Source organism: Anthonomus grandis, chromosome 6 (genome assembly GCF_022605725.1).
Source record: "Anthonomus grandis grandis chromosome 6, icAntGran1.3, whole genome shotgun sequence".
NCBI classification, from domain to species: domain Eukaryota; kingdom Metazoa; phylum Arthropoda; class Insecta; order Coleoptera; family Curculionidae; genus Anthonomus; species Anthonomus grandis.
Window position 1 is genome coordinate 3,329,312 of NC_065551.1, and position 25,529 is coordinate 3,354,840.

The 25,529-nt window shown below is 31.2% G+C and overlaps 1 protein-coding gene, 1 long non-coding RNA gene and 1 other non-coding gene across 9 annotated transcripts in view; 1 reads left to right on the forward strand and 2 right to left on the reverse strand.

Moving 5' to 3' along the window:
* LOC126737280 (uncharacterized) overlaps positions 1–25,529 on the reverse strand; it is a 50,374-nt gene that overhangs the window by 11,395 nt on the left and 13,450 nt on the right. The window lies entirely within an intron of this gene.
* On the forward strand, positions 1,017–3,810 carry LOC126737272 (uncharacterized). 7 transcript variants are annotated; one of them, XM_050442100.1, is made up of 4 exons: positions 1,017–1,104; positions 1,220–1,315; positions 1,498–1,581; positions 1,641–2,040. In XM_050442100.1, exons 2-4 carry the CDS (start codon positions 1,223–1,225, stop codon positions 1,854–1,856), a joined length of 393 nt encoding a protein of 130 aa, XP_050298057.1. In that variant the 5' UTR covers positions 1,017–1,104; positions 1,220–1,222; the 3' UTR covers positions 1,857–2,040. The 7 variants fall into 7 exon arrangements, with proteins under 7 accessions (XP_050298057.1, XP_050298052.1, XP_050298055.1 ...); XM_050442095.1 differs by having other exon boundaries at positions 1,220–1,581; positions 1,641–3,810; XM_050442098.1 differs by having other exon boundaries at positions 1,027–1,325; positions 1,641–3,810.
* LOC126738068 (U2 spliceosomal RNA) lies at positions 23,333–23,523 on the reverse strand. The gene has a single exon (XR_007661214.1). It is a non-coding gene; the product is annotated as a U2 spliceosomal RNA (small nuclear RNA).

Sequence of the window (25,529 nt, forward strand, 5' to 3'; positions counted from 1 at the left end):
CCTTCAAATATCATTAATTTAGATCTCCAGACCCCGGAGAATAACCTCTTTCAATGGTTCTTGGCAAATCGTCTTTCTCTCAATAGTTCAAAGTCACAAACACTTAATTTTACTTTGCGGCACAATACATTGACTGAGCATCCTGCTTTTGGAAGCTGTTCAGATGAGGCTAAGTTTCTTGGTGTTCACCTTGATCCAGGATTGACTTGGGAACAACATATAGTCAAACTGTCTAGTAAACTGTCCAGTCTGTTATTCCTCTTTAGAAATCTAGCGGGAATTACTTCCTTGCAGGTCTTACTTACAGCATATCATAGTAGTTTTCACTCACAGCTAACTTATGCCATACTGACATGGGGTCATTCCTGCCATATAGATAAAGTATTTGGGCTGCAGAGAAAGTGTATTCGTATTGTGACTGGTCAGGGTTACCGAGATGACTGTAGGGAATCTTTTCGGAAGCTTAAAATATTAACTTTGCCGTCCGTGTACATTATGCAGTGCCTGTTGCGTGTTCACCAAAATCTGGATCACTATAGAACCCACCTACATTTTCATAACTATGAAACTAGGAATTGTAATGAGCTAGTGCCTGAGTTTAGCCGGCTTGAGAGATCAAGAAATGGAACCAGATACTTTGCACCAAAATTTTATAATTGTCTTCCAACAAACATTAAATCTCTTAGCCTTCCGCAGTTTAAAAAACAAATAAAAATGCATCTTTTGAGGGGTGCATTCTACTCATTTGAGGAGTACTTCTCATCCCAATTTTAATTTTAATCTTACATGTTAATATTATCTTAATAAGAATGTATGTTAAGTGTTTTAAGTTTAGTGCAAATATTGTGATTAGATGTTATATTTTATCTGCTTTTGGGCAAAACTTGTTAATTTGTATTTTATCTTTTATCCTTATTTGTAAGTAAGTGACTTGACTTGTAATAATGCATTGTATGTATATATTATTATTAATAAAAATACTACTACTAAATACTACTAGTTTCTTTTTAATTTCAGTCAAATAGTACAGAAATGGATAATGTTGTTACTGGTACTGATGTACAACAACAGCCGTCCAGAGAAATGATCGATTAGAAAGCTTCGGTATGATTTTTTTTAAATAAATTTAGTTTTTTTTTTATAAATTAATTTTTGAATAATAAAACTTGCTGAATTTATAAAAAATCACGATTTGATATTTTCAATTTTATTATTTTAGCCAATGAACTCCATGGATAGTGCCTATACCCTTGAAATAATCGATATTGAATTGAAACAGCTGTCGAACGAAATAATTTGCGTGACTTCGGTAATAGTATGTTAAAGTAATTTTCACTATTTAATTTTTTTTTAATAAGATTCTATTTAAAGCTTTTTTCATACGTAGGTATTCAAAATTATAACCGGTATCTAAATTTACATTTTAGTATTGCTATGATTTTTTGATATTTAGTTTTTTTATTGCATTTTGTGATAAAAATGTGGGTAACATTTTAGCAAAACAACAGCGGAGTAGATAATAATTTCGATGTTGATTCGCAACAGCCATCATCCAGCAGAATAATGTGCCTGACAACGCCGGTATGATGCCTTTTTTGATAAATAAATTGAATACTCTTAGCAGTTAATATTACTTTTAGGATCCCAATTTTACTGTTTCCACTGATGATCTTGAGGATGGAGAAAACGAACTTCTTAACTTTGAAGATTCAGGAAGCGAATATGATCCGGAAGAAGTTGATGAATCTGAATCTAAAAAATCTGACTCTGTAGACTCTGAAGAGCAAGAATTTGAAGAACCAGAAGAAGAAGAACGAAACGAACAAAAGGGCCGGCCAAAAAAGGAAGACCTATAAAATATCAAGGACAGACTTTTAAGAGTAGAAAAAAATTAAAAGACGCCAACAGGAAACATTACACAGTAAAAGGGAAACTGGTAGAGCCAAAAAAATTTATAGATTTTCAGTGCAAGTGTACATTAAAATGTACCGAAAATGTTTCTTCTTCCATTAGAGAAAAATGGTTTCAGCAATTCTGGGACCTTGAATCTTATAATGCTCAAACAGCTTTTATTACTCCTACAATAAAAGTTCATGGCATAAAAAGGAAACGAAATAAAGATAGCAATAGAAGACAAAATACCAGGATTTATGAAATAAATAATGTAAGGGTTTGCAGAGATATGTATACTCAAACATTAAGAATTTCTCCAAAAAGAGGAAACACAGCATTAAACAAAATCCAAACAGGAAATGTCAAAGATAAAAGAGGTTTTAAAATCGGTGGTTTCAACAAGATATCTGAAGAAATAGAAAATAAAGTTAAAATTCAAATAGCTAAATTTCCAACACACATTTCACATTATTGCAGAAATAATGATGTAGCGGCAAAGTTTTTGGCAACAGATCTAACACTAATCAAAATGTTTAATTTATTTATTGAGGAAGAAACTAAAGATAAGATAGGATTTTCAACATATAAGTCAATTTTCTACAAAAACTTTAATCTACGACGCAAACCTGTAAAAGACACTTGCAATACATGCGATTCTTTTAACATTAAAATAAAATATAATGATGATTTAAAGGAACAATATAAATTGGAACATGAAAATCACCTAGTTACCGCAAACGAAGCACGTGAAGCGATGAAGTGTGATCTGAAGCGAGCAAAAAATAATGCAAAACTTAAAGCTGTAACATACGATATGGAAAAAGTTTTGGGCTTACCCAAGTTGCCAACTAATTTGGTATATTATAAACGGCAACTTTCAATTTACCACGAAGGAGTACATGCAGGATCAACCGATACGCCATATTGCTTTATTTGGACAGAGGCAATTGCGGGTCGTGGAGCTCAAGAAGTGGGTTCTTGCTTAAAAAAAATTATTGATAATTATTTAGTTCAAGGAAAAGAGGAATTGATTTTATGGTCCGACTCGTGCGGTGGACAAAATCGAAACATAAAAATTGTTTGGCTATTAAAAGCTATACTAGAAACTCACCCTTGTTTAAAAACCATTTACTTTAAATATCTTATTCCCGGTCACAGCTTCCTTCCCAACGATACAGATTTTGGGAAAATTGAAAGGTCTCTTAAATATCAAATACGTCTGTATACGCTTAATGAGTTTAAACAGGTATTGGAGAATTGCTCGAAAAAAAATAAGTTTGTTACATGTGAAATGACAAAGGATGACTTTCTTGGCACTTTGCAAATTGAAAAATCTATAACTAACAGAAAAACAACATTAATATTGAGAAAATTAGCTGGCTTAGAGCTAGAGTCATAATGATTGATAATGACCATCCTCAGTCTATTTTTATGAAATATTCTCACAAAGAGAGTGAACAATTTAAAGAAATTAATATAAAAAAAAACTATTAAGGGTAGACCTTCCAATATTACATCCACTTTTTTTTCTTCCAACCTGTTTCAACTGTATCCAAATGGAAAGGAGATATCAAAAAAAAAATTAGCTGATCTTAAAACTTTAATGTCATTTGTGCCAAATGATGCAAAATATTTTTATGGAACATTAAGAGGAGCAGATTTTGAAGATGATGTCGAGGGATTTGGTGAGAGTATTGATTTTGAAGTAGAGAATCAGATAGAGAATGAGTAAATAAGTGAAGTTTCTAATTTTTTTTATTTTCTTTAGTTTAAAATTTGTTATTTGAGGCAAACGGGTTTAATTTATTTGTTTTTACCTATTGCATAAACTTGAGTTGTTAATAAAAAAAGATCCAAGAAGACATAAGAGTTTTATTTAAAAAGAACCAAGCGCCATTTCTTACTATCAAAATGAGAAAAGATAATGTTATTATAGTTTTATTTATATTAAATGAAAAACAAAACTATTTTGCTCTCTAAAATATAAAAAAACAGTAACAAATAATAAATTGTCGATTTTTAAAGATTTAAAATGTTTAACCTTAATTTATTCAAAACTGTAAAATGGCTGTTGGTACCTTTTAGATAAGCGCTGTCCACATATCCCCAAAGATAAAAATCCAGGGGTGTAATATCTGGAGACCTAGCTGGCCAATTTACAGCACCGCGGTTCGCGATAAGTTTATTGTTAAATGCTTGTGTTAACAAGTTTTGAACGTCCCGAGTATTATGCGCGGGACACCCGTCCTGTTGAAACCACACATCACTCCGTATTTATTCTTCAGGTATTTCAAGTCGTTAAAATGGGACATGCACATTAACCCTTTAATAAGACAATTAAGCTTCGCTTGTTTCGCGCTAAGATCAATTTCCAAGGAGCTTAGCCTCTCAACCTCTATAACAGTGTATTTTTCCCTCTTTGAATCACACCTTCGTTACGCCCTTCCTTTTTGGGGTGTGTGTAGTGTCACTCAATTTGACAAAATTTTCAGACTTCAAAAGAGAGCTTTGAAGTCTGAAAATTTGATACACTTAGACTTAATTATAGAGCTCATTGCCAGGATTTCTTTAAAAAATTTAATATCCTAACTTTGCCGTCACTAATATATAAGTCCGTTTCTCTAATTTGCAAGCATGTTTCATCAAATTCAGATAGGCCATCACATAATTATCATCTCAGAAACGAGGAGTATGATTTATATCTGCCTACTCCACATTCAGAATTGCTAAAAAACTCTATATTGTACAAAGCAAAAAAAAATGCACAATCATTTGCCATTGAACATCAAGCCATCACATCTTTTCCTACTTTCCGTAAGGCATTAAAATCATTCCTACTGGAGAGAGTCCTTTACTCGGTAAGCGTTTTTTTTAATACTTAATTTTAACTTCACACATATAAACTGATTTATTATTTTTATATGTGCTGTTTCATGTAGCTAGTAGCTATGTAGTGTTTTGTTTATTTGTTTATTTATTCATACTTTTGACCACATACAATTATTGATTTGTATGTTTGTATATTTGTTTTATTAGTTTTATTTTATTTTTGATTGTTTTGTTTGTTTTTGTGTTTTACTTTAGTTATCAGGTTTGTCTACAAATTGTAAAATTTTTTGACAATAAAGCGATGATTCATTTATTATTATAGCTCTCACGGCAGGTAATATCTGCTCTTCCAAAAGATTTAAATATCTTTGACTTGTCAGTGTTTGGTTATAAAATAAAGGGGCCAATAAGGTGATTATCTAAAAATAATTAATTACAGCATTTTACTTGAAAATAATTTTTTGGAGTGGGTAATTAACTTACCGTAAATACCACACCATACATTAATTCCAAATCTTACTTGAAGCCTACTTTCAGCCACTTCATGAAGATTCTCAGTAGCCCAAAAATGACGATTATGCCTGTTGAATACTCCGCAGTTGCTAAAAAACGTCTCGTCGGTCCAAATAATTTTCCTGCTGAAATTAGGTATTTCTTGACATTGCCTTGAACGGGTTTGTACCGTTTGAAAATTCTAATCGTCTTGGGTAGTATCACTTAAACCTTGAACAATAGTAGGCTTATATAGACGATATTTATTTTTTTTAAGGACTCTTTGAACGGTAGTTCTTGGTATATTCATATCAGCTGCAGCTTTTTGGGTCGATGTTTTCAGGTTCGCATTAAAATGGTCTAAAATGGTTTCATCGCGAGCTTCATTGTCCCTTTGATAATTTTCTGGCGTTGGTATTCCAAAACTTCCATGAGTTCTAAGGTTCATGACAAATAATTGCCTGCCATAAATTAGAATTAATCAAAAATGTTTTAAAAGATTTTGTTGAAAGCACTGAACCCTAATTTTAAACAGATTAGAAAAGGTTGTCAAAATTTTTGTGCTATATTCTCTTAATATTCTCAAATATAACAATAATTAATATTCTCATTTTATCAACACATAGATTCAAAAGAGGATGAATTATCCTTATTCAATATGTACTTGTATCTGTTTCCTAAAGAAAAATTAAACAGATTTTAAAATTATTTAAATTATAATTTAAATGTTAATTTTTAAAATAAATAAAAAAATCTATATCAGAGTATTATTGAAAGAAACAATATATACATTTACGAAACAAAATAAACTCTTTTAAAATGAAAACAACTTTTTAGTATAAACCTATCACTTATATTTGTTGGTCTCTTATAATACTAACAACATATCTTGGAACTATAATATTAATAAAAACTTAATTCAAGGACAGATGTTTACATAAAATAAAAAGAAACTCTTAAAAAAATACAAGTTGTAAGAAAAACATTAATTCTGATCCATTCCGGGTGCTCAGGTTTCTTAGTCTCTATACCTATGTCTCGTCTCAGTGAAGACAGGAAGTGGTTAAAATTAAATTTTTAAATTAATTTACTAAATGATTCATGTGAAAAAAAGACAAAATAAATGTTTAAATAAATATGTATTGTAGTGTAAAGCCAGCAGTATCAGCATTATTAAAATTTGTGGAGAACTGATCAGAAGAAATTCTATAGCTCAAAGTCTTAATAAAATTTACATTGCATATCGCTCTCCATGTTTTTTTGTAATATGAACTGAAGGAAATTAAAAAAATCTTTTATTACTATGTTTCTCAGAACCATTTAAAATATACATACTCTTACATCAAGGAAATTGTCAGGAGAATTTTAAATCAATTTTTAATTGTTGAATAGAAAATGAGAGGCCAGGCATTTTGTAATATGTATTTATAATAATGAAGTTAAAAATTAAATACTTGAAAAGTGAAACTTCTTCATTGAAATCAACTGAATTTGATTTTATTAAAGACTAAAGATTGACAATACAAAAACATAATAGTAATAAATAAAATCAGATTTTTACCAGAAACCTGGAATTGCTTGCCGCAAATCAATTAAAACATTACTCCCAATAGTGAAAGAGAACTTTTTAGAAAAAAAGTAATGAATTTAAAATAACATCCTTAAAACAAATAGCAAACTGAACCCACGGTTGCATTCATTGAAATGAAAAACAAACTCAAATGGTATGACAAATAATGTTCCATCAGTCAATGTCAACAACTGTCTGTCAGCTCCCTGTTAATTTTGCCAAGCAAGATGGCCGACATACGATTCCGATTTTCACCATACAAGCTTCATACATGTGATTATTAGTTCAAAATCGTTTTAAAAAAGTAGCAGAGTATAGCATTAATATAAAATATATGGCAACGCTGCACCCTACTCTTCCGTTGGCTTCGATTAAGTTTATCAGACCAGCTGGTGCGCAGTGCGTCCATGATTTTATTTAAAAATGATGTTGGCGCGTTACCTCGTGTGGTTTTGGTTCAATTCTAAAATTAAAGGAAAATAAATTCAACGTTGAAATAGCAATGGAGTATTTTTGTTCGTCCTGTTTATTTGTTCTTATTTTTATAACTTATTTATATATATATATATATATATATATATATATATATATATATATATATATATATCCCGATTCCCCGAAAATCGGATCTCGGGTTGTTGATCGTATAACAAAAATGGATCTCAGCTTGTATCCATTTTTGTTATACGATCGACAACCCGAGATCCGATTTTCAAGATGAGATCCGTTTTCGGATCTCGCCTTGTAACACGTGTATATAGGTCGCATTTGAATGCTAAAGGTCTAAAACGACTTTTTTCAAAAAATTGTCCGGATCTCGTTTGGCACGATTATGTATATTAATCATAATATATACATAATACTAACATGTGTTCCGTCCTAAATCTCTAGGTGGCGCTCGAGCCGCCTTCCTCTGTGTGCTGTATTTCAGTTAAGACGAGATCCGTCAATCGCGGCAACGTTAATGAATTATTTTTTAACTGCAGGCGCGGATTTTTATGGGGCATTAGAAAATGAGCTTTGTCTTGAACTTGATGATGCAATATATAGTGCAATATATAGGGACATAAATTATTATTTTTAGTTGCCAGCGTTTTCTAAAGTATATTACGATTAAGACGAGATCCATCAGACCAGCATGACTAATGTCTTTAAGCAGGTGATAAAAGTATAAATAGAGGAAATAAACTTCGATTCTCTAGAACTAGAACTTCTTTGCATAACGTCAAAAAAATTAACTGTTAAAACATTTTTAACTTATACGCTGCAGCTTTTATTAGAATCCGCCAACAAATAACTGCAGAGAAAGAAAATAACAAAATTTGAAATGTCAAATTGTATGTAGGTACTGACCCAAATTTAACATTTTTAGCTTATTCATAGCGCTCTTTTCCAAAATTAAAAATTTAATTTTTTTATGGTATGTTTAAAATTAAAAAATTTTAAATAAAACAAAGTCAATTTACCATTAGATGGGTTGTGATAGAAATCAAGTAAATACGCCAAAAAATGAACACTTATGTTAGAATATTCTCGTTTTCTTTTTAACACTTCTTCAAAAAATAACACTCGTCAATCTTGATATAGAGGGTTGACATTTAATTTTATATTTGACAAAGTTCTCTCAATTACCTCCTCACCTCCAGCTAACCTCACTTTGATACATCAAATGGGAATCCCCATCGTGTGATACATCGTTGTGAGCAGCATTAAAATGTCTATTCAACAGTGCCAAAAAAATTAAATCGATTGAAGTACCAGCGAATAATGAGCTAAAATGTCTGGTAATAGTGAATATTTATCGAAGTCATACTTTAATATGTCATATGGGTATCCTATAGTCGTGTATAAAAATGTAAGTTTATAGACTTATAAAGAGTAAAGGTGTGAAAATGTGCTTAAAAAACAATTTAATCAATTCACAGAATTTATTTTATGTTATAAAGTGCTCAAAATCTGTTCTGTCATTCGCGAGACCCTAATAACGTCTATTTTAAAATTCCTCACGAACATTGGCAAGTGTTTGTCCGCTAATATCTCTATATTCGCGAGTTATTCGCTCTTTTATCAATACACATCCCTGTAAACTGTTTATTAAGCTACTCTCGAATTGTCAAAGCGTAGTGCGGGGGATCTTGTTGTAAATACAAATTGTTTTATCAAAAGATATCCACTTGGTTTTCCAAAGATTGGACGATTCAAGGACATATTGTATTTTCAAAAAAATAGACTATTTGGACTTAATGAACAGTTTATTACTATACATTTTTACTAGTAAATCGCTTCAACTTGCATCCAATTTTTTTTTTTGGCGAAGTAAAATGGAAAAGTGTTTGCCATTTAAAATAATGTGTGACACAATGAGAGTAACCATTTGGCCTACTAAAGTTTAAGTTGATAAAATGTCTTTTATTACCACACATTTTTTTGGACACTGTTGAATAAACATTTTACATGCTGCTTACAACGATGTGTCACACGATGGAGGTTCCCATATGACATATCAAAGTGAGGTTAACTGGAGGTGAGGTGTTTGACCGAGTTTAGCAATTTTTAAAGTTTAAAATATTTCCTGAAGCAATCTAAAATGTTGCCTATTGACCACTACGCTGACTCATCACAGTGGAAATTTAAAATGAGTATATTTTCTCCACAAGCTGAGATCTCGAATCTGTTTGTTTGCCCAGATGCATTTCTGACGATATTCGATTCTCACGATATTTGTATACGTAGCAAGAAAGAGATAAGTCCTTTTAAAACAAAGATATTATTAAGTCTTTTAAAAAATACAAAACATAAACATGAATATCCATCTGGTTCAACTTATTATTAAGTTTGTAAGTTGATAAACAAAAATATAAAAATCCTATAATTCTTTTAGGTAATAATTTTTATAATTCTTTTAGGTAACGTGAATTATATTTTGGAATCAAACATATTTTGAACAAGTTTGATATATTTTTTTTTCTTAAATGAAACCTCTTGTATATGTTTGCATTTTTAAATTCACCGAATAATTTTGTACATGTTTTATAAATAATATCCTTTACCTATCTTCAACTGTTTACTAAATAATTATGTTTAAATAATAATTATAATACTTTATTGCAACAGAAATTAATACATTATATTGCATATTCTTAAAATTTATTTTATCAAATGCTGGAAGTGACCGCCATTAAGATAATTTTAAACCAACTATTTATGTCTACATAATCATTTATGTATATAGTTCATTCACGATGAAAAGGCCAAATTCATTTAAAATTCAGGTATTTTTTCTTTCTTTTATTTTTCGGATACGTCGATTAGCATTGTCGCTTGCGCGTTTTTTACAATAAAAATTTTCTATACAGGGTACCTCAAGTAGAACCTATGGCGTCAACATTAATTTTTTTAAATGGAATACCCTGTATATGATATTTTACAATTCTACGATATACCCTGAATATTTTTTGCATAGCACACCATAAAAGTCAGCGGTTTGTGAAATTTGACATAATAGACTAGTGAAACATACCTTATTAAAAAATAAAACTTTATACAATATTTATTTCAACTGATACTAAAGCAGGAATAAGTCCAAACTATAGAAAGTCTAAGTAGCGCTTTCCGTTGTATTGTATCTTCAAAAAAAAAGGGTCCAAAGATTCGATATTTCACAATACTTGCCCACATATTAAATTTATGAGGGCACTATATATGATTGTACTCGCATTGTTGGGTCAAATGAGGACTTTCGGTTGCCCAATATTTGCAATTTTCCCTGTTAACGTGAGTTGGGTTAACGTCTTAACTTGAGAACTAGTAACTAAAATTTTCATTGCAAAGGACGTATTGAATCAAATGGACAACAAATTAAATATTACAATACAAATCGTTAATTTGTCAAAAGAAAAAAAAGAATAGGCTTTATGAAAAAAGAAGGCAGCATGACAAAAAGGACGGTTCATCGATTATAAAAAAAAAAACCGCTTCACATGCTCCTTATATTAGGTAAAGCATATGTAAACTATCCTATACATAACAAACAAAACAGCTGAGCAGTAGTCGCAATAAATCTAGAATTAATTTTTATTTTTTAATGTGTTATGTATCTTTAGATATATGGTATGCTATACAAAAAGTATTCAAAATATATCATAGAATTGTAAAATATCATCATATTCCATTTAGAAAAATGAAGGGTGACGCCTTAGTTCCTACTTGGCACCTTGTATAAAATTTCATTTATTTCTTTAAAATTTTTATTTAAAAAATGCCCAAGTGACAATACTAATCGATGTATCCAAATAAAAAAAGAGGAAAAAAATATCATAAATATATTATATCATAAAATTAATCTGTTCCTTTCATCGTAAATGCACTATATAACCAATCATTTTAATTACCTGGGGCCGTATTTTCGAAACCATGCGAGAATCTTCGAATGCGAACAAAGTCGAGCGGCAAAATTCGCACACGAATTAAAAAGTGCATTTTTGAACAGCACTCGAAATTTCATTCGCATGCGAACATGATATGTAGTGGCAACGTAGCAAAGTCGAGTGCTATTGGAGGCCGTGTCAACCGGGATGAAGACGATAAAGATTTAACCTAACCTAAAATTTAAGTTTAAAAACATCAGGGAATTTTGAGGTTTTTTCATGGCGTTTCTTGGGTTTTTGCGAATGGACTTTTTTTTTAAATGAATTCAAAAAATGAAAAATATTGCGGTTTTGTGTCGAGCGAGCGAAAGAAAGAACTAATTTCATTTATGGAAGAGCACCCGGAATTAAAGTCGGGCAAATTCACCCAAAATTTTTCGGCTAAAACTGCACAAGCCTTGTGGATAAAACTAGCGGACAGATTACACACTTACACAGTCTCTGGAGCACATAAAGAGCACATCATCGTAATAGGCTTGTTTAATCTATATTATTAAATTGAGAATCTAAATACATTTCAAATGGGTCAAGAAATGAAGAGTACATCCTGTTCCTTCTATCTGCCAGAGTTTTAGTCTCTTCCAGTGCATCGACGACTTTTCTTTGCACAATATTGTTTAATCTTGCTATTTGATTATTCTTATTTTTTTTTTCAATAAACAACAAGAAAACACTACAAAAAAACTTAACCAACTCACAAATTAAGAAAAAAAACAAAGCTAGTTTAAAATCAAAACAAGACAAGCGGCAGAATCGCACACGAACTTTGAAATTCGAATGGTATATACCCATTCGAGACACCGCATGCGAAAATGTTCGCATACGAAGCGGTCGAAAATACGAATATCGATTTTTCGTGCGAAATCCTCTAATTTCGTATGCGAATCAAAGTCGAATGGTTTCAAAAATACGGCCCCTGTATCTCTGTAAATATTTGTATATATATTTAAATAAGTGTTAATTATTTAAAAGTTTCAACTGGATTGTTAATTTAAAATATTTACAATACACTAAACTCAGACTTAGAGAATCGAAACAATAACTATCCTGTGATGAGGAAACTAGAACACACAACGAAGTTTGAATAATCTTGATGTCTAAATATTTGAATAGAGAACCTGTAAGTCAGTAGCAATGTAATTTATATGAATATCTATCTTGTATTTTGTAATTTAATTAAAAATAACAACCTCCATTTTGCTCGGCCAGCAGAAGGTATTCTTTCAAAGCACACATAGTATAAATCCATTAAAAATAAGTAGACTGAAGTTTTGAAATAAAAAATTAAAACTCTTAAAAGTGTTAAATTTAATTAAAATAATAAAAATACAAACATTTGAAAGGAATCAATCATATTTAAATGTTATCACAATAAAACTCATTCAGATTATTTTAAACACTTCCAAGGAGAAAATTTCAGACCTTCTTCCGAAATAGCTTAAAGAAAAGAGAAAAGCGCTGTTCAATGTGTTCCAGTAAACGATTACAGATTTTAATTTTATACATGATTGATTTGTTAATCAACGTAGAATGGGGCATTTGCAATACTAAATTAGCAGCAATATACAAAATCTTCTCCTTAAAACTAACACACTTGAAAAGCCAAGAAGAGAGTGCTGACTACACAAACCCCAAAAACCTTATGCCGTATAATAATCTCGACTCGACGGGACTGAAAATACACCTAAGTCGATAATCTCAAATTGCATTCTGTGACGTCATCAAAATCGTGACAAAATACTTCTTCAATTGACTTAAATGCTGAATAACGCCTATTATTAGAATGTTATGAATTAATCAGAAAAGTACATATTTTCTCGAAAACGGTGGGATAATAAAAGACCAACTTCAATTTTAGTTCGATAATTCGAAAACGTGTAAAAAAGTATTGTTAGAGTAGAACATTGATCGCCCTGAATCCCGGCTATTACTTAAAATGCAAACATTTCAAACGATTGTGACAATTCCTTTTTTTCTATTACTTTAAAATTAATAGGTATTTTTATATTTTACACACGTAATTATCAAAACATTTAATAACTAATATCAGCAATAATTAAAATATTTAAACTTCCAGTACGTAATTTCCAATATATAACATTTCTAAAACAAGAGTACTCATGATTAGATATCTTTTATTCTGATTGACCAATTTTTTTGTGAGAAAGATATTATTTTTAGAGTATAATTTTTTTTAAATTAATCTAAAATCTTGCAAATAACTTATTATCAGAAGAAAATTCTAAAGAAGTCAATTTACGAGTAATAAATACAATGAAAAATCAAGCTACGTCAATAAATGAGTCGCCATATAAATTTACTTCATATTTAAGCCAATAATATTCCTTATTTTCACGGTAATCCTTAATTACCATAAAGAATTATACCTAATATTCTATGAAAGAAATGAACCAATAACCAAAATATCACAGATTTACGAGATTAATATATTTAACTAATTTAAAAAAAAGAAATTAGTAGTTTGTTTAGTTTGCCGTCATTAAGAAAAAAAAAATCATCAATCCGAACACATAGACTTTTATGGGATCCGACCTCTTCCCTTAATATTGTGGCACACCTATCTAATACATATAGCCGTAAAGAAATATAAAATATTAGCGGTTTTTAAAATATAGTCCTATTTTCTGTTTAAATTACTTAATTATCGTCAGGTACATTATCGTCACAGTATAGACCTCTTTGATTACTTCTTAGTTTTTCGTTGTTACTCTACGTTCTTCTATAGTTTCCATTTGTATTAATACAGAAATAGTTTATAGGTAAACATAAAAGATTAACAAAACCTAATTTTGTTTTACAAAATGGCAATATTTGATCTGGCAACATCGTTGGATCTCGCGTTATGCGGTGACTTTAATGATATACAAGGTCGGATCTCGAGTTTCACCATATATTTAGTGGATCTCGGGTTGATATATATACATGGTATATATAAAGGGGTTGAAAAAATCTACCCCTCTCATGATCCCATTAATTGAACCATTTTGTTAAATATATTAACAAATTATTGCTTCCATATATTAAGGGCTTTAGGTGGATCTCAGGTAGTCCACGATATGATCGGATCTCGACTTATATATATATATATATATATATATATATATATACCTATATTCGCTTCCCTATTAAGCCCGAGATATTAAAGTGGCGCTCTTAAACCCGAGGAATGGACTTTCTGATACAGTAACATCAACCGTTTGTTATAAAGCCCACTTATTTATTAACATCAATACCAAGAAGTGCTGGTAGCCCACTTTATTACACTTGAAAAATAAAATTCCGATCTTCCGATTCCAACTTTTTCCAATTTTTGTATAACGGAGTAAATTCAATTCATCACAAGTGTTATGAGTGCTTAATTAAGCCAAAGTCAATCAAGTAATAAGGTAAGCTAATATAGTTTTTACTTTCATATTGTTTATAAACATTTTTGAGAATTTTTTAAAATATATTTTTTTAAGCTTTAGGATTATACCTTTTTATGTTTAAAAATGATTAGTTGGGTATTACGTCACTATCTATCTATCTAATTAATAAGCTATCTCATACGCAAAAATAATTGAAGAGAAGAAAGGTAGACTTATGCACGTATTTCTAAAGGATTTCAAACTTAAATTATTTTAAGATAACGTAATACCCAACTATAATCATTTTTAAACATGAATTCGTCACAAATAAATTATAGATTTTACTTATACCTTTTTTGAAATAAATTAAGTGTAAATATTTTATTTTTTATTTTTGTTATTTTAATTTTATTTTAGATGAGTTCAAGATCAAAAAAAATTTTAGAGCTTGTTACAAGTGCAAATTTATTAGACTTACTAAAATATGAGAGTACAAAATAATCAATCGATGCAGTTCCTGGTGGTTCACCCTGTATATACACTATTTTTTGGTTACTATTATAATACCAAGTGGATTTTATCTTATTTCTAAGAAAGTTTCAATGTTTTTAAATAAATACTCTCACAGAAATAGGTAATACTAATTTTTTTTAATTATAATGTGTTAAGACACTTTTTATTTTTATATGAATAGAATGTTTAGAAGAAAAAATCATACAGGCTGCGTCAGCCAAGTCTACGGTTAAGATAGAGCTATATCACTATAAATATTTAATGGATTTCTATATTATAAATTAACTTTAACGGTTTTTTAAGTTGTAAATAATTAAAAATATTTGAGATATATGTCAATAAATTTAAAAAAATTTAGATATCAAATTAAAATAATTTTTTTTTGTATCTTAAAGAGTTTTAAAGTCTTAAATATTTGTTGAAATTTAGGAAATCTTATACTTTATATAACCAAAACTAATTCATTATAAGTATTATTAAATTTATGTTAAAGTTAATATTATTATGTATAAAACAAGTAAAAATTAAATTTTTAAAGAATCGATAATTAATTTTTAAGTTAGGTTAAAGTGTTTTTTTTATACCATACTTACCATTCTAAATTACCCTTTTCTTGATTAGAAAAAAAACCATTTGAAAGACTTATTAAACTTTTTTATTATCATTTATATATGCATAATTTATCAAATAATCTGAGGTAGAAATTAGTGTTTTCTCCAAGGGATGCCTGTGCAAGTTGCATCCTCTCGCGTGAACGTCCCGAGATGCCGTCTTCGCCTTTCGGCAGCTGCAGCACACCAAATATTCCACGTTAATAAACTGCACATTTGCTTCTTGTGAAACTCCAACCTGGCTTATATCACATCCATAAGGGCAGTCTCTCCTAAAGGCAGTTCTTACGGCCGTCAGGTAATCGCAATCTTGCCTGTAAGTATTGTCATCTCGCTCAAAACGGCATACCCATCTGTGGGGGTTTTTTCCACTAAAAAAATGTTCAATTCTGCTATTTTTTATTTTTAATTACTAACTAGAGTTTATTAAGAAAATGAGGATATATGTACAGTATGTCTACGGATAGACATCCCAATAGAAGAAATGGATCACAAATTTCGTTTTTTGACAAAAAGTAATTCTTGATAAAGTATAAAGGGTATATTATTATATAATTTCATAAATAAATAATTTCATAAAAAATGAAAAATTCTCCTCATAAACTACATTTTCTCCAGATGCAGAACTTTTTATCAAGAATGACTTTTTGTCGAAAAACGAAATTTTTGGTCCATTTTTTCTTCTATTGGGATGTCTATCCGTGGACATACTGTATATATGTGATGTAGCATTTAACTCGAAATAGCGAATTCCAAGAATAATAAATAATAAATTTTAAAAAAATTATTTTAGTAGTTAATTAAAAGTTATTAGTTTAAAGAGATTACTAAGTATTAAATAGATACCCACAATTAATTTAGTTAGATAATAAACTAAGTACATACTTTATGAAGTATTTATTAGTGTTAAAGTTTTGCTTATTATTTTCTGAGTTTAAAAACCATTGAAAAAAAGACAGAATAACTTTTTTAGTGCTTACATATTTATCAGTTTTTTAACGTTTTTTTGCTGTTTTTAAGTTAACTTTAACAAATCCTAATTTACTTGAGAATTAATTTTTTATTAAGGATTTATTTTTTTTTGTTACAGAACAAAGAGGTTTTAATGTCACCTTCCAGCTCTCTTCTTTACGTACTTCTATTAAAAAACAAGAAACATCTTAATTACTCTAGAAAAGCGATATCTTTTTGTTCACTACTAAAATAATTTTTTATTAGATTTTTTTCTTTTTTCAGTAAAATTAGGTGTAGTATATTGGGAAAAATAAATGATCTGAGAGGTCGATATAGTAATAACTTTTTGGCTTATAATTAAAAAAAATATAAAAAAATCATAACTTTTTAAAACTGTGTATTACTTACCTGTTTGAGTCATAGGACGATGTTCAATGAGACGGTACCCCGCAGGTGTAGACTGTGTCAATAGTCGAATTGCTGTCGCCATTACGGCTGCATCAACATTTTCAGTACAAGGCAAGTAGTCAATGCCACTAATAATTTTCGGAAAAATTATTGTGTTAGGTAAGCGCTAAAAAGTTAGCCCACTTCATATTCGAGCGATCGTAGTCGTATATATAAAAAGCTTAAAAAAAAAAACTAAGTCTTTTTTTAGATACACCGACACAAGAGCGCCCCCTTCAGCGCGAATTGATGAACTATTTTATGATTTTATATAGAAATATGGGTCGATATTAAGCCCGCCAATTTTTTTACCAGAGGGGAGTACTGAGTTTATGTCACGTAATAGTAATAATATACACGTTAAACGTTAATAAGCCCAGTGATGGGCTCAACAACGTCAAAACGGGCTTAACAGAGTGCAAAGCATATCTTATTTGGGCTTCATTAGGACATATACAGATCGTGTTATCGTGATCTACGTATAACCCAAAATAATGGCAACACCGCTTGGTTGCGGAATTTTTCGTTTTTATTTTTTGAACTGGGAGTCAGCAGACCTCACTTTGCTTTGTTACTGTACGTTGCATTAATAATTTTTAAGCGTTATTTTCGAGTTTTTTTCACTATGGCTGTTTACACCCCTTCCGAAAGAGTTCAACTAATTAAACGGTTTTATGGAGGCAATTCGGCAGTATAATATAGAGATTTGTTTTCAGTGACATTTGAGAATAGATCGATGACTTGTGCAAAAACGGTTTTAAATGTGGTTACAAATTTTGAGACATCTTTTTGTCTTCAAGATTTTAAAAAATACCACACAAAACGTCAAGAACCACCTGTTGAAGTGGTCCAGGATATAGAACGGCGGGAAGAAATGGTTTGCAGTAGATACCCTAGAACTTGATTCGACTCGGTCCACTAGAAGTGCTGGAGAGGAACCTGGGAATGAGCAATAAAACTGTTGCTCGTATCTGGAAAAAATATGGGTACAAATGTTTCAAGTATTCCAAAACTCAGGAAATATTTCCTGAAGACCAGTGGTGAAGAATGGAATTTTGTGAAACCATGATGGTAAAGGCAACATAAAATAACGTTTATTTATTCGATTCTTTATACAGAGTATTGCGGTAAACAAATTTAAGAGGTTACGTTATATAATATAAAATACTATATATATAAAATACTATATATATAAAATACTATATATATATATATATATATATATGAAAACCCTATCAAAGCCTCTGGTCAAGATAGAATCATATGGTACTGCAACGAAATTTTGCTTATTTTCATCTTTTTGAAATGTGTTAGTTTTTAAGATTAGACTTAGATTTAAGAATGGTCTATCAAAGTTCGGCCAAGTTACGAAATCTTTTAGGAAACCCAAAAAACAAAATAAAGACTAATGAACAGTCCGGGATCTATGAGATTAATTGCAACGATTATTGTGATAAAAAGTACATAGGACAAACCAGAAGATCAATTAATGTCGAATTTAAAGAACATGTAGCCAAAAGGTGAAGTATGGAAGAGTTGAAAAATCAAGTTTGGCTGAACGTCTTTTAAATACTGGTCACTTTGTAGAGATAAACTACATAAACTAGTTAATAACTATAAAAAATTGGATGCAGGTGGCCAACTGGGGAACCTCGTTCCCCTTGATTCAGTCATGCCAACAACCATCAATATAGTTACTTTATGTTTGCTGATAATTTACATATATATACGTTTCTTCTTCGACGAGCTAGTGTCCCCTAAAATAGTTAAGGCTACCCCAAACGCTCCACTGCCGCTAAGCAGTAAGCATCTCAACACTCGGAAACTAAGATAACATATACCGAGATCTTAGAATCCAAATGTGTCAATCGAGAAGACAAGTGGGGGCCCTCTATAACTCACAAGACCAACTCGAAGGAACTGCGCGCTCAGAGGGCATCTCTGTCGATCGCTAGACAATCGACCACAATCTGGTAATACCTCGCTAAACAGCGACAAACTCTGGTATACCATAAAACTCTAGCCATGGACTTTATACAACAACAAAAATATAAAATATTACTCACATGTCGACATGATTTACCTGTGCACAAAACAATCACAACCATTCTATTATCCACCTAGTGGACGAACACCACCACACCTGGTAAACTATGACGACTCTATTTATTATACATGGCCGAAGTGCAGCACTCACTGCCTCTTTTACTTTTTTGGGTCTCTCTCAATCTCTGCTTATATTATTATTTATGCTTAGGATAGACTTTCAAGGATGTAAGAGATAATTCTCGGGCGGTTAGGACACTTTTAAACGAATACAGGGTGTTTATAAAGTATACGTTTATTAAATATATTAAATTACCTTAGGATATTTTACAATTTCTCAAGTAAGTAAGCCAGTTGTATTTCCATATCTGCTTAAAAAGTTTTAGACATAATATAGATATCGATAACACAAAAGCGTATTCACACCGTTAGAATCAAATGCGCATGTATAATACAATTTGATTACTGTATCATCACAGATTACCTAAACCAGATGCGAATGTAAGCCTGGCGGCATGGTCTGCGTTCCCCACTATTTTCGTCTGCTCAAAGTCGGATCGAATAGTATGGGAGCATAATTATTTTAGTTTCACGCTTGCTTCGGTACCCGTGACGCTGAGAAGTGGCATAGTGCGAGCGCAAATATATTTTTTTTAACTATGACGAGTTATAAGTGCATAAGTAGATACTGTTCTTCTTTGAACACAGAAGTAACCTTTTTTGGTCTTCCAAGTGATCCTTTAAGGTAAACGTATTTAATTTATTTAGTATTAAATAGTATTAGAGTTAATAATTTTTTAGATGTGACAGGCACTAAAGATACGCCCATCAATTACATTACAAGCATAAAATCACCAAGCATAGGAACACAAACTTCATCTGCATTGACTGCCAATAGCCCAAGAAAACTGAAGTTGCGATACCAAGTCAGAGGCTTAAAAAGGAATGTATTAAAACAAAAAAAGCAATTTGAGCAGCAAGGGGCTTGAGTAAGGCGATTAAACCGAAACTCGATAGTTTTATTAAATTATGTGACAGCTTTTTAAATAAAACTTTATCTAAAATAATAAAAGTTCAAGCTAAATTACAGCATAAAGTAGGTAAAGGTAAACGATATCCAGATAGTTATAAACAGTTTGCTTTAGTTTTGTATTTCTTGGGGCCAAAAGCATATATATTTCTCGCAAAAATATTAAATTTACCTACTAAATATATTGTCTTAGTTTCGTCCTTCTGAATCCAACGAGACCATCCGCAAGGTCGTAGCTCCCATACTGGCTGAGATCTCGCATTTTTGTGGCCCTTTTTTGGGCTCAAAAACTGGGTAAAAAATTGACTTTTTTCCGAATTTTCAAAGAGCTATAATTCCACTTCTGGTCAGAATTTCGTCATAACCCGGTGTTTTCGTAATGTAGGTGATGAGAATAAGCCGCTGATAGGGGTTTCTATAGCTATTTTTGGGTTTAAAGAAAATCGATTCTTCGCATTTTCAAAGTGCTATAATTCTCTGGAAAAAATTACACAAAGTATTGTTTCAAAACCAGGATTAAACGAACAGACATTCAATCCTCTTGCTATTAAAGTTAAAACTATGTCTGAAATTGATAAGTATTGTACCATATGTATTGATGAAACATCTTTAATATCCTATCTTTATTTTAATTTAGCAAAAGATGAAATTGTAGGCTTGGAGGATATTGGAAAAAATGACAATAATAATATCATAGCACAAAATGTTGCTGCTATTATGGTTCGCGGACTTTTTCATAACTGGAAGCAACCACTGGCTTATTTTTTTGTAAACCCCCAACTTAAAGCTTCAGATATTTTAAAAATATTAACTAAATGCGTTAAAAAGTTATCAGATGCTGGTTTATTTATCCAAGGCTTAGTAACTGATATGGGCTCTAATTTTATACAGCTTTCTAGAATGCTAAAGGTCAGCGAAGAAAATCCTGAATTTCAATTGGGCGATTTGAAATTAGTTTACATTTTTGACCCTCCACATTTATTAAAGGCTACTAAAAATAATTTAGCCGAAAATAATTTTCATTTTGGCAACAAAGTAACGTCTTGGAAGTTTGTCGAACAATTTTATGAAAAAGATAGCCAGCAAGTGTATAGGTGTGCTCCGAAACTTACTAAATCCCACATATATCCTAATAACTTTGAAAAGATGAAGGTAAAACTGTCCACTCAAGTTTTAAGTCATAGTGTTGCGAGTGGAATGAATACATATATGACTTTAGGAGCACTTCCTGTAGATGCTTTACCTACAATTGAAATTATGGATAAATTTAATACTTTGTTTGATTTGTTTAATTCTACAAATACGTCCCACCCGAATAAATTTAAAAATGCATATGAGGGTCTTGATTATCAAGTTGAGTTTTTAAATCACATGTGGCTATTTTTAAAAAATCTTGAAATATGCAATAATAAAGGAAAAAATTTGACAAAAAAGTGTAAATTTCGTTCGTGTTGGATGATATGTATCTATGGATTGAAAGTCTTATGGCAGCGCCTTTCAAATTGCGGATTTAGCTACCTAAAAACCAGAAAAATAAATCAAGACTGTCTTGAAAATTATTTCGGAAATATAAGGCAACAAGGAGGGAATTGCGTAAATCCAACCCCAATTCAATTTCAAAGAGCCCATAAAAAAATATTTTGTCAGAATTTTTTACACTCTGAATATATGAACTGTGAGGACGATTTAGGCGTGCTTCTAGCTGAGCTAAAAAACGTTTCAGATGAAAATTTAAGAAAAGTGATGCCTACGCAGTCATCTCAAATATGTAAGGCAATAACTGTTTCTGATTGTGATTATAGAGAACACAGTTTAACCACACAAAATGCTTTTAGATATGTCTGTGGTTACTTAATTAAAAAAGCTTTAAATATTCATAAATGTCCCATTTGTGTCAGTTTTTCAGAAGAATCCAGAAACCTTGATGCTTCAAATTTATTAACTAAACTAAAGGCATATAGCAACACCGAAACTAATATTTTTGGTAGTTTGAAAACACCTAGCGAGAAATTTGTATGTTTTATTTATGAATTAGAAAAAAAATTTATTTCAATGTTTGATCAAATATCTACTAAACCTGGCATTTCTCATAAATATTGAAACGTTATGAGTTTAATAAAATGTAATCATCCCTGTAATAATTTCCCTCGATTATATATTGTAAAGTTATTTATAAGACTTTGGATATTTTATGCTTTAAAGTATGCTAACAGAGATTTGAAACCTTTAAAAAAATCTTAAAAAAAACTAATAGAAAAATTCGAATTCTTAACCATTTATATATAATAAAATAAATATTTATTAATAGATAGTTTTTTTTTTTAACTGAACAACTCGTGCAAAAAAAATGCGTGTTAAAAAATTAAGAAAGTCTATGACCAATGGTGGAAATGATCCGCTACCGGTAAAGGCCTCGCTTTGACTGGAGCCGCGCCTTTGTACGCCGCTTGGGTTACGAACTTGAAAGATGCCGACGCAAGCTTTCGCATCTGGTTTAGGTAATCTGTGGTATCATAACACAATTGTGCTGATACCACAGATTACCTAAACTACCTAAAGTTTAGGTAATCTGTGCTGATACGGGCAGCTGTATCGGTGTTATTGCATTATTATGAAAATGTAAATACGTTAATTATTCTCCTAGTTTTTGTACTATTTTTATTAGTATTCTGTAGTTAAAGTTGGTTCGTAGGGTTTCTTTAGGTTTCTACTTACGTTTAATTTATTATTTTTATCTATAGTGTTTAGTTTAAGTAGTTCATCTTGTTCGAGAGCCCCAATTTAGGTTATATCATTGTAAATCCCTGTAGTTCTAATTTTCTAGAATTTGTACACTTGCTTGCTTTGACTGTCAGTATTCTCCTAAAATTATTGGTCTCTTTCGGCAAAAACAATATAATTAATAATAAATAAAGATAATTCCAAATATTTCGAAACTGTTCCATCGGGTTTTAAAAAGGACGCGCTTCATGACAATTCATTCAGTTTTAATTGTTTAGTCACGTTTTTACCTTGAAAACAATTAAACGACAGTCAAGGCGAGTTAAGTTAGTGTTTTTGACGTTGACAATAAAAGTGTCATCCCCCCGTAAGTACGTATTACGAATACGGGAAGCACACTTTAATATACGAGGGATTATAATTAAATTCTAGTAAAATGGGCCGATCCCGGAGGTACTGCAATACCGGGCCAACCCGTGACAGAGGTGGAGCAAGCCCCTAACCTCCGTCAATTTCCAAAAATCAGTTTAATATACTGGCTCCGCATGCGGAGCGTATCAGATATTAAGCTGATAAGAACAGATACTACACTTTGATCTTAGCCAAAAGGCCGAGAAGCGATAAAGATACAGATTTTCGAAACCAATTCAACGGCGAGCACAGAAAAGTCACAGTGGGAATACGTTCAGAGTGCCCTCTAATAATGTACACGGGAATTAAGCGATCAGAAAGCATCGACCTACACGCGTGGATCGGCAACCCAATAAACACGCTCTTATTACATGAGTCCGCATTATCAAGAAGTTTTCATATGATGACATGATATCATCCATATAAACCCTGACGAATTTCTCATGTAATTACGTAAAACTGATTCTATAAGTCATTAATGGTGGCAAAAATATTACAGATAATACAGATTAAAGAGAATGAAAGTTAATTTACGGTGTAAAACACTAGAGTTTTGACTTCAGTTACATTTAATTCCGAAATTACGATCTGGATTGAATATTTTTAAAGACCTATATCCTATCTATTAAGCCCCTAGACAATTAATTATCCGTAAATGTAAACAAAACTAGCAATTCCAACATCCTAACCTAAAATACAAACACACACGAGTTAAAAACTGAAAAGACTTAGGAAAATGTTGAAAATCCTCTCCACAAAAAGTTTTACTAAAGATTTGAGGTTTTCAGCTTCGGTAAGGAAAAGAAGAAAATTCGGTTATTTGCAATATGGATACGGTGAGGTGGGCAAGTGAGCTTATGTGTAAACGTTTTAGTGTTTTCCGTTGTTATAGAAATTGCAGTACTAGCCAGGGTGGAGTAATACTATTTGCTTGGGATAGAAGCGAAGCTACGTGAAAATTGCAGAAAACATTTAGTATAGAAACATTGGTGAAGCTTGTTATATGAAGAGAGGAAATTCCAAACGTTCTAAGTGCCATTTTTTTTCAAAATAGAGATATTGCCTTAAAAATGTTCTATGTGCCATCGCCAACAACCCTGAAAACGTTCCAAGTGCCAAACCCCTTTATTAAACGTGGTATGTTGCCTACCTAAAGAATGATAATGTTCTAAGTACGCGACCTATAATTTTTCCAAACGTTCTATGTGCCATCAGCGAATTTTATTGAAATTAGCCGTCCGTTTAACGCACTCGAGTCACTGCCTTGTTTTTAGTTTTTGTTTATATTTTTGTTACTTACTAAAATCATTATCGCAAATTTAATCACTTTTTATTGTTACAGGCAACTTGCAAATGCCAATACGGCTGCAAAAATATCTCGCTCGATTTGAAACTCAAATTACGTGAAGATTTTATGAAGATGGAAAATCACACTTGCAGAACACTTTTTTGCTGCGACTTTTGTCTGTGTCACAAACAAACAAAACGAAGATTGGGAGCAAATCAAACACCACGTTAACTCGTTTCCATGCGATGAAAGTCACTGTGGTCGCGCTAAAAGTAACAAAGTGTATTTTAGTAGTGATCTTAATATTAGTTGTCTTTACAGAAGTTTTACCAGCAAAAATCCAGGAAGCAAAATTACTTACAAATTCTATCGAAAAGTATTTCTGAAATGTTTTCCACATGTTTCATTTTGCCGTCTCAGAACCGATACTTGCAGGACCTGCGATTTGCTTGCTTGTAAGATTTCATGTTCCAGTGGATCTGGATTAGTAACTGCTAAACGAGAGCAATTACTTCATCACAGCAAGTATAAGAGAGCCCTTAAATGTATGAATAAGGACTCTTACGATTCACGTTTTCCCAATTGTGACTTTTGTATGATATCTGTGGATCTTCAGCAAGTTTTACTGGTACCAAATTTAACTCATAGTAATATGTACTATAGTAGACAACTGAGTTGTTATAATTTGGGCATCTATGTATCTCATCTAAATAAAGCTTTTATGTGTATGTGGGATGAAACAAAAGCTTGTCGTGGAAGCAATGAAGTTGGATCCTGCATTTTACGTCTAGTTTATTCTTATGAAATTTTTGATAAAAAGAAACTCGTTCGATGGTCAGACAATTGTGCAGACAAAATAAGAACCACAATCTTATTTTTTTAATAATGTTTTTGGTGCAAATTGGACATTTTGAAGAGATTGTTCAAAA

Bases quoted from the DNA above. Each gene is read 5' to 3' on its own strand.
- LOC126737272 (XM_050442095.1), top strand. From the start codon at position 2,183: ATGTATACTCAAACATTAAGAATTTCTCCAAAAAGAGGAAACACAGCA.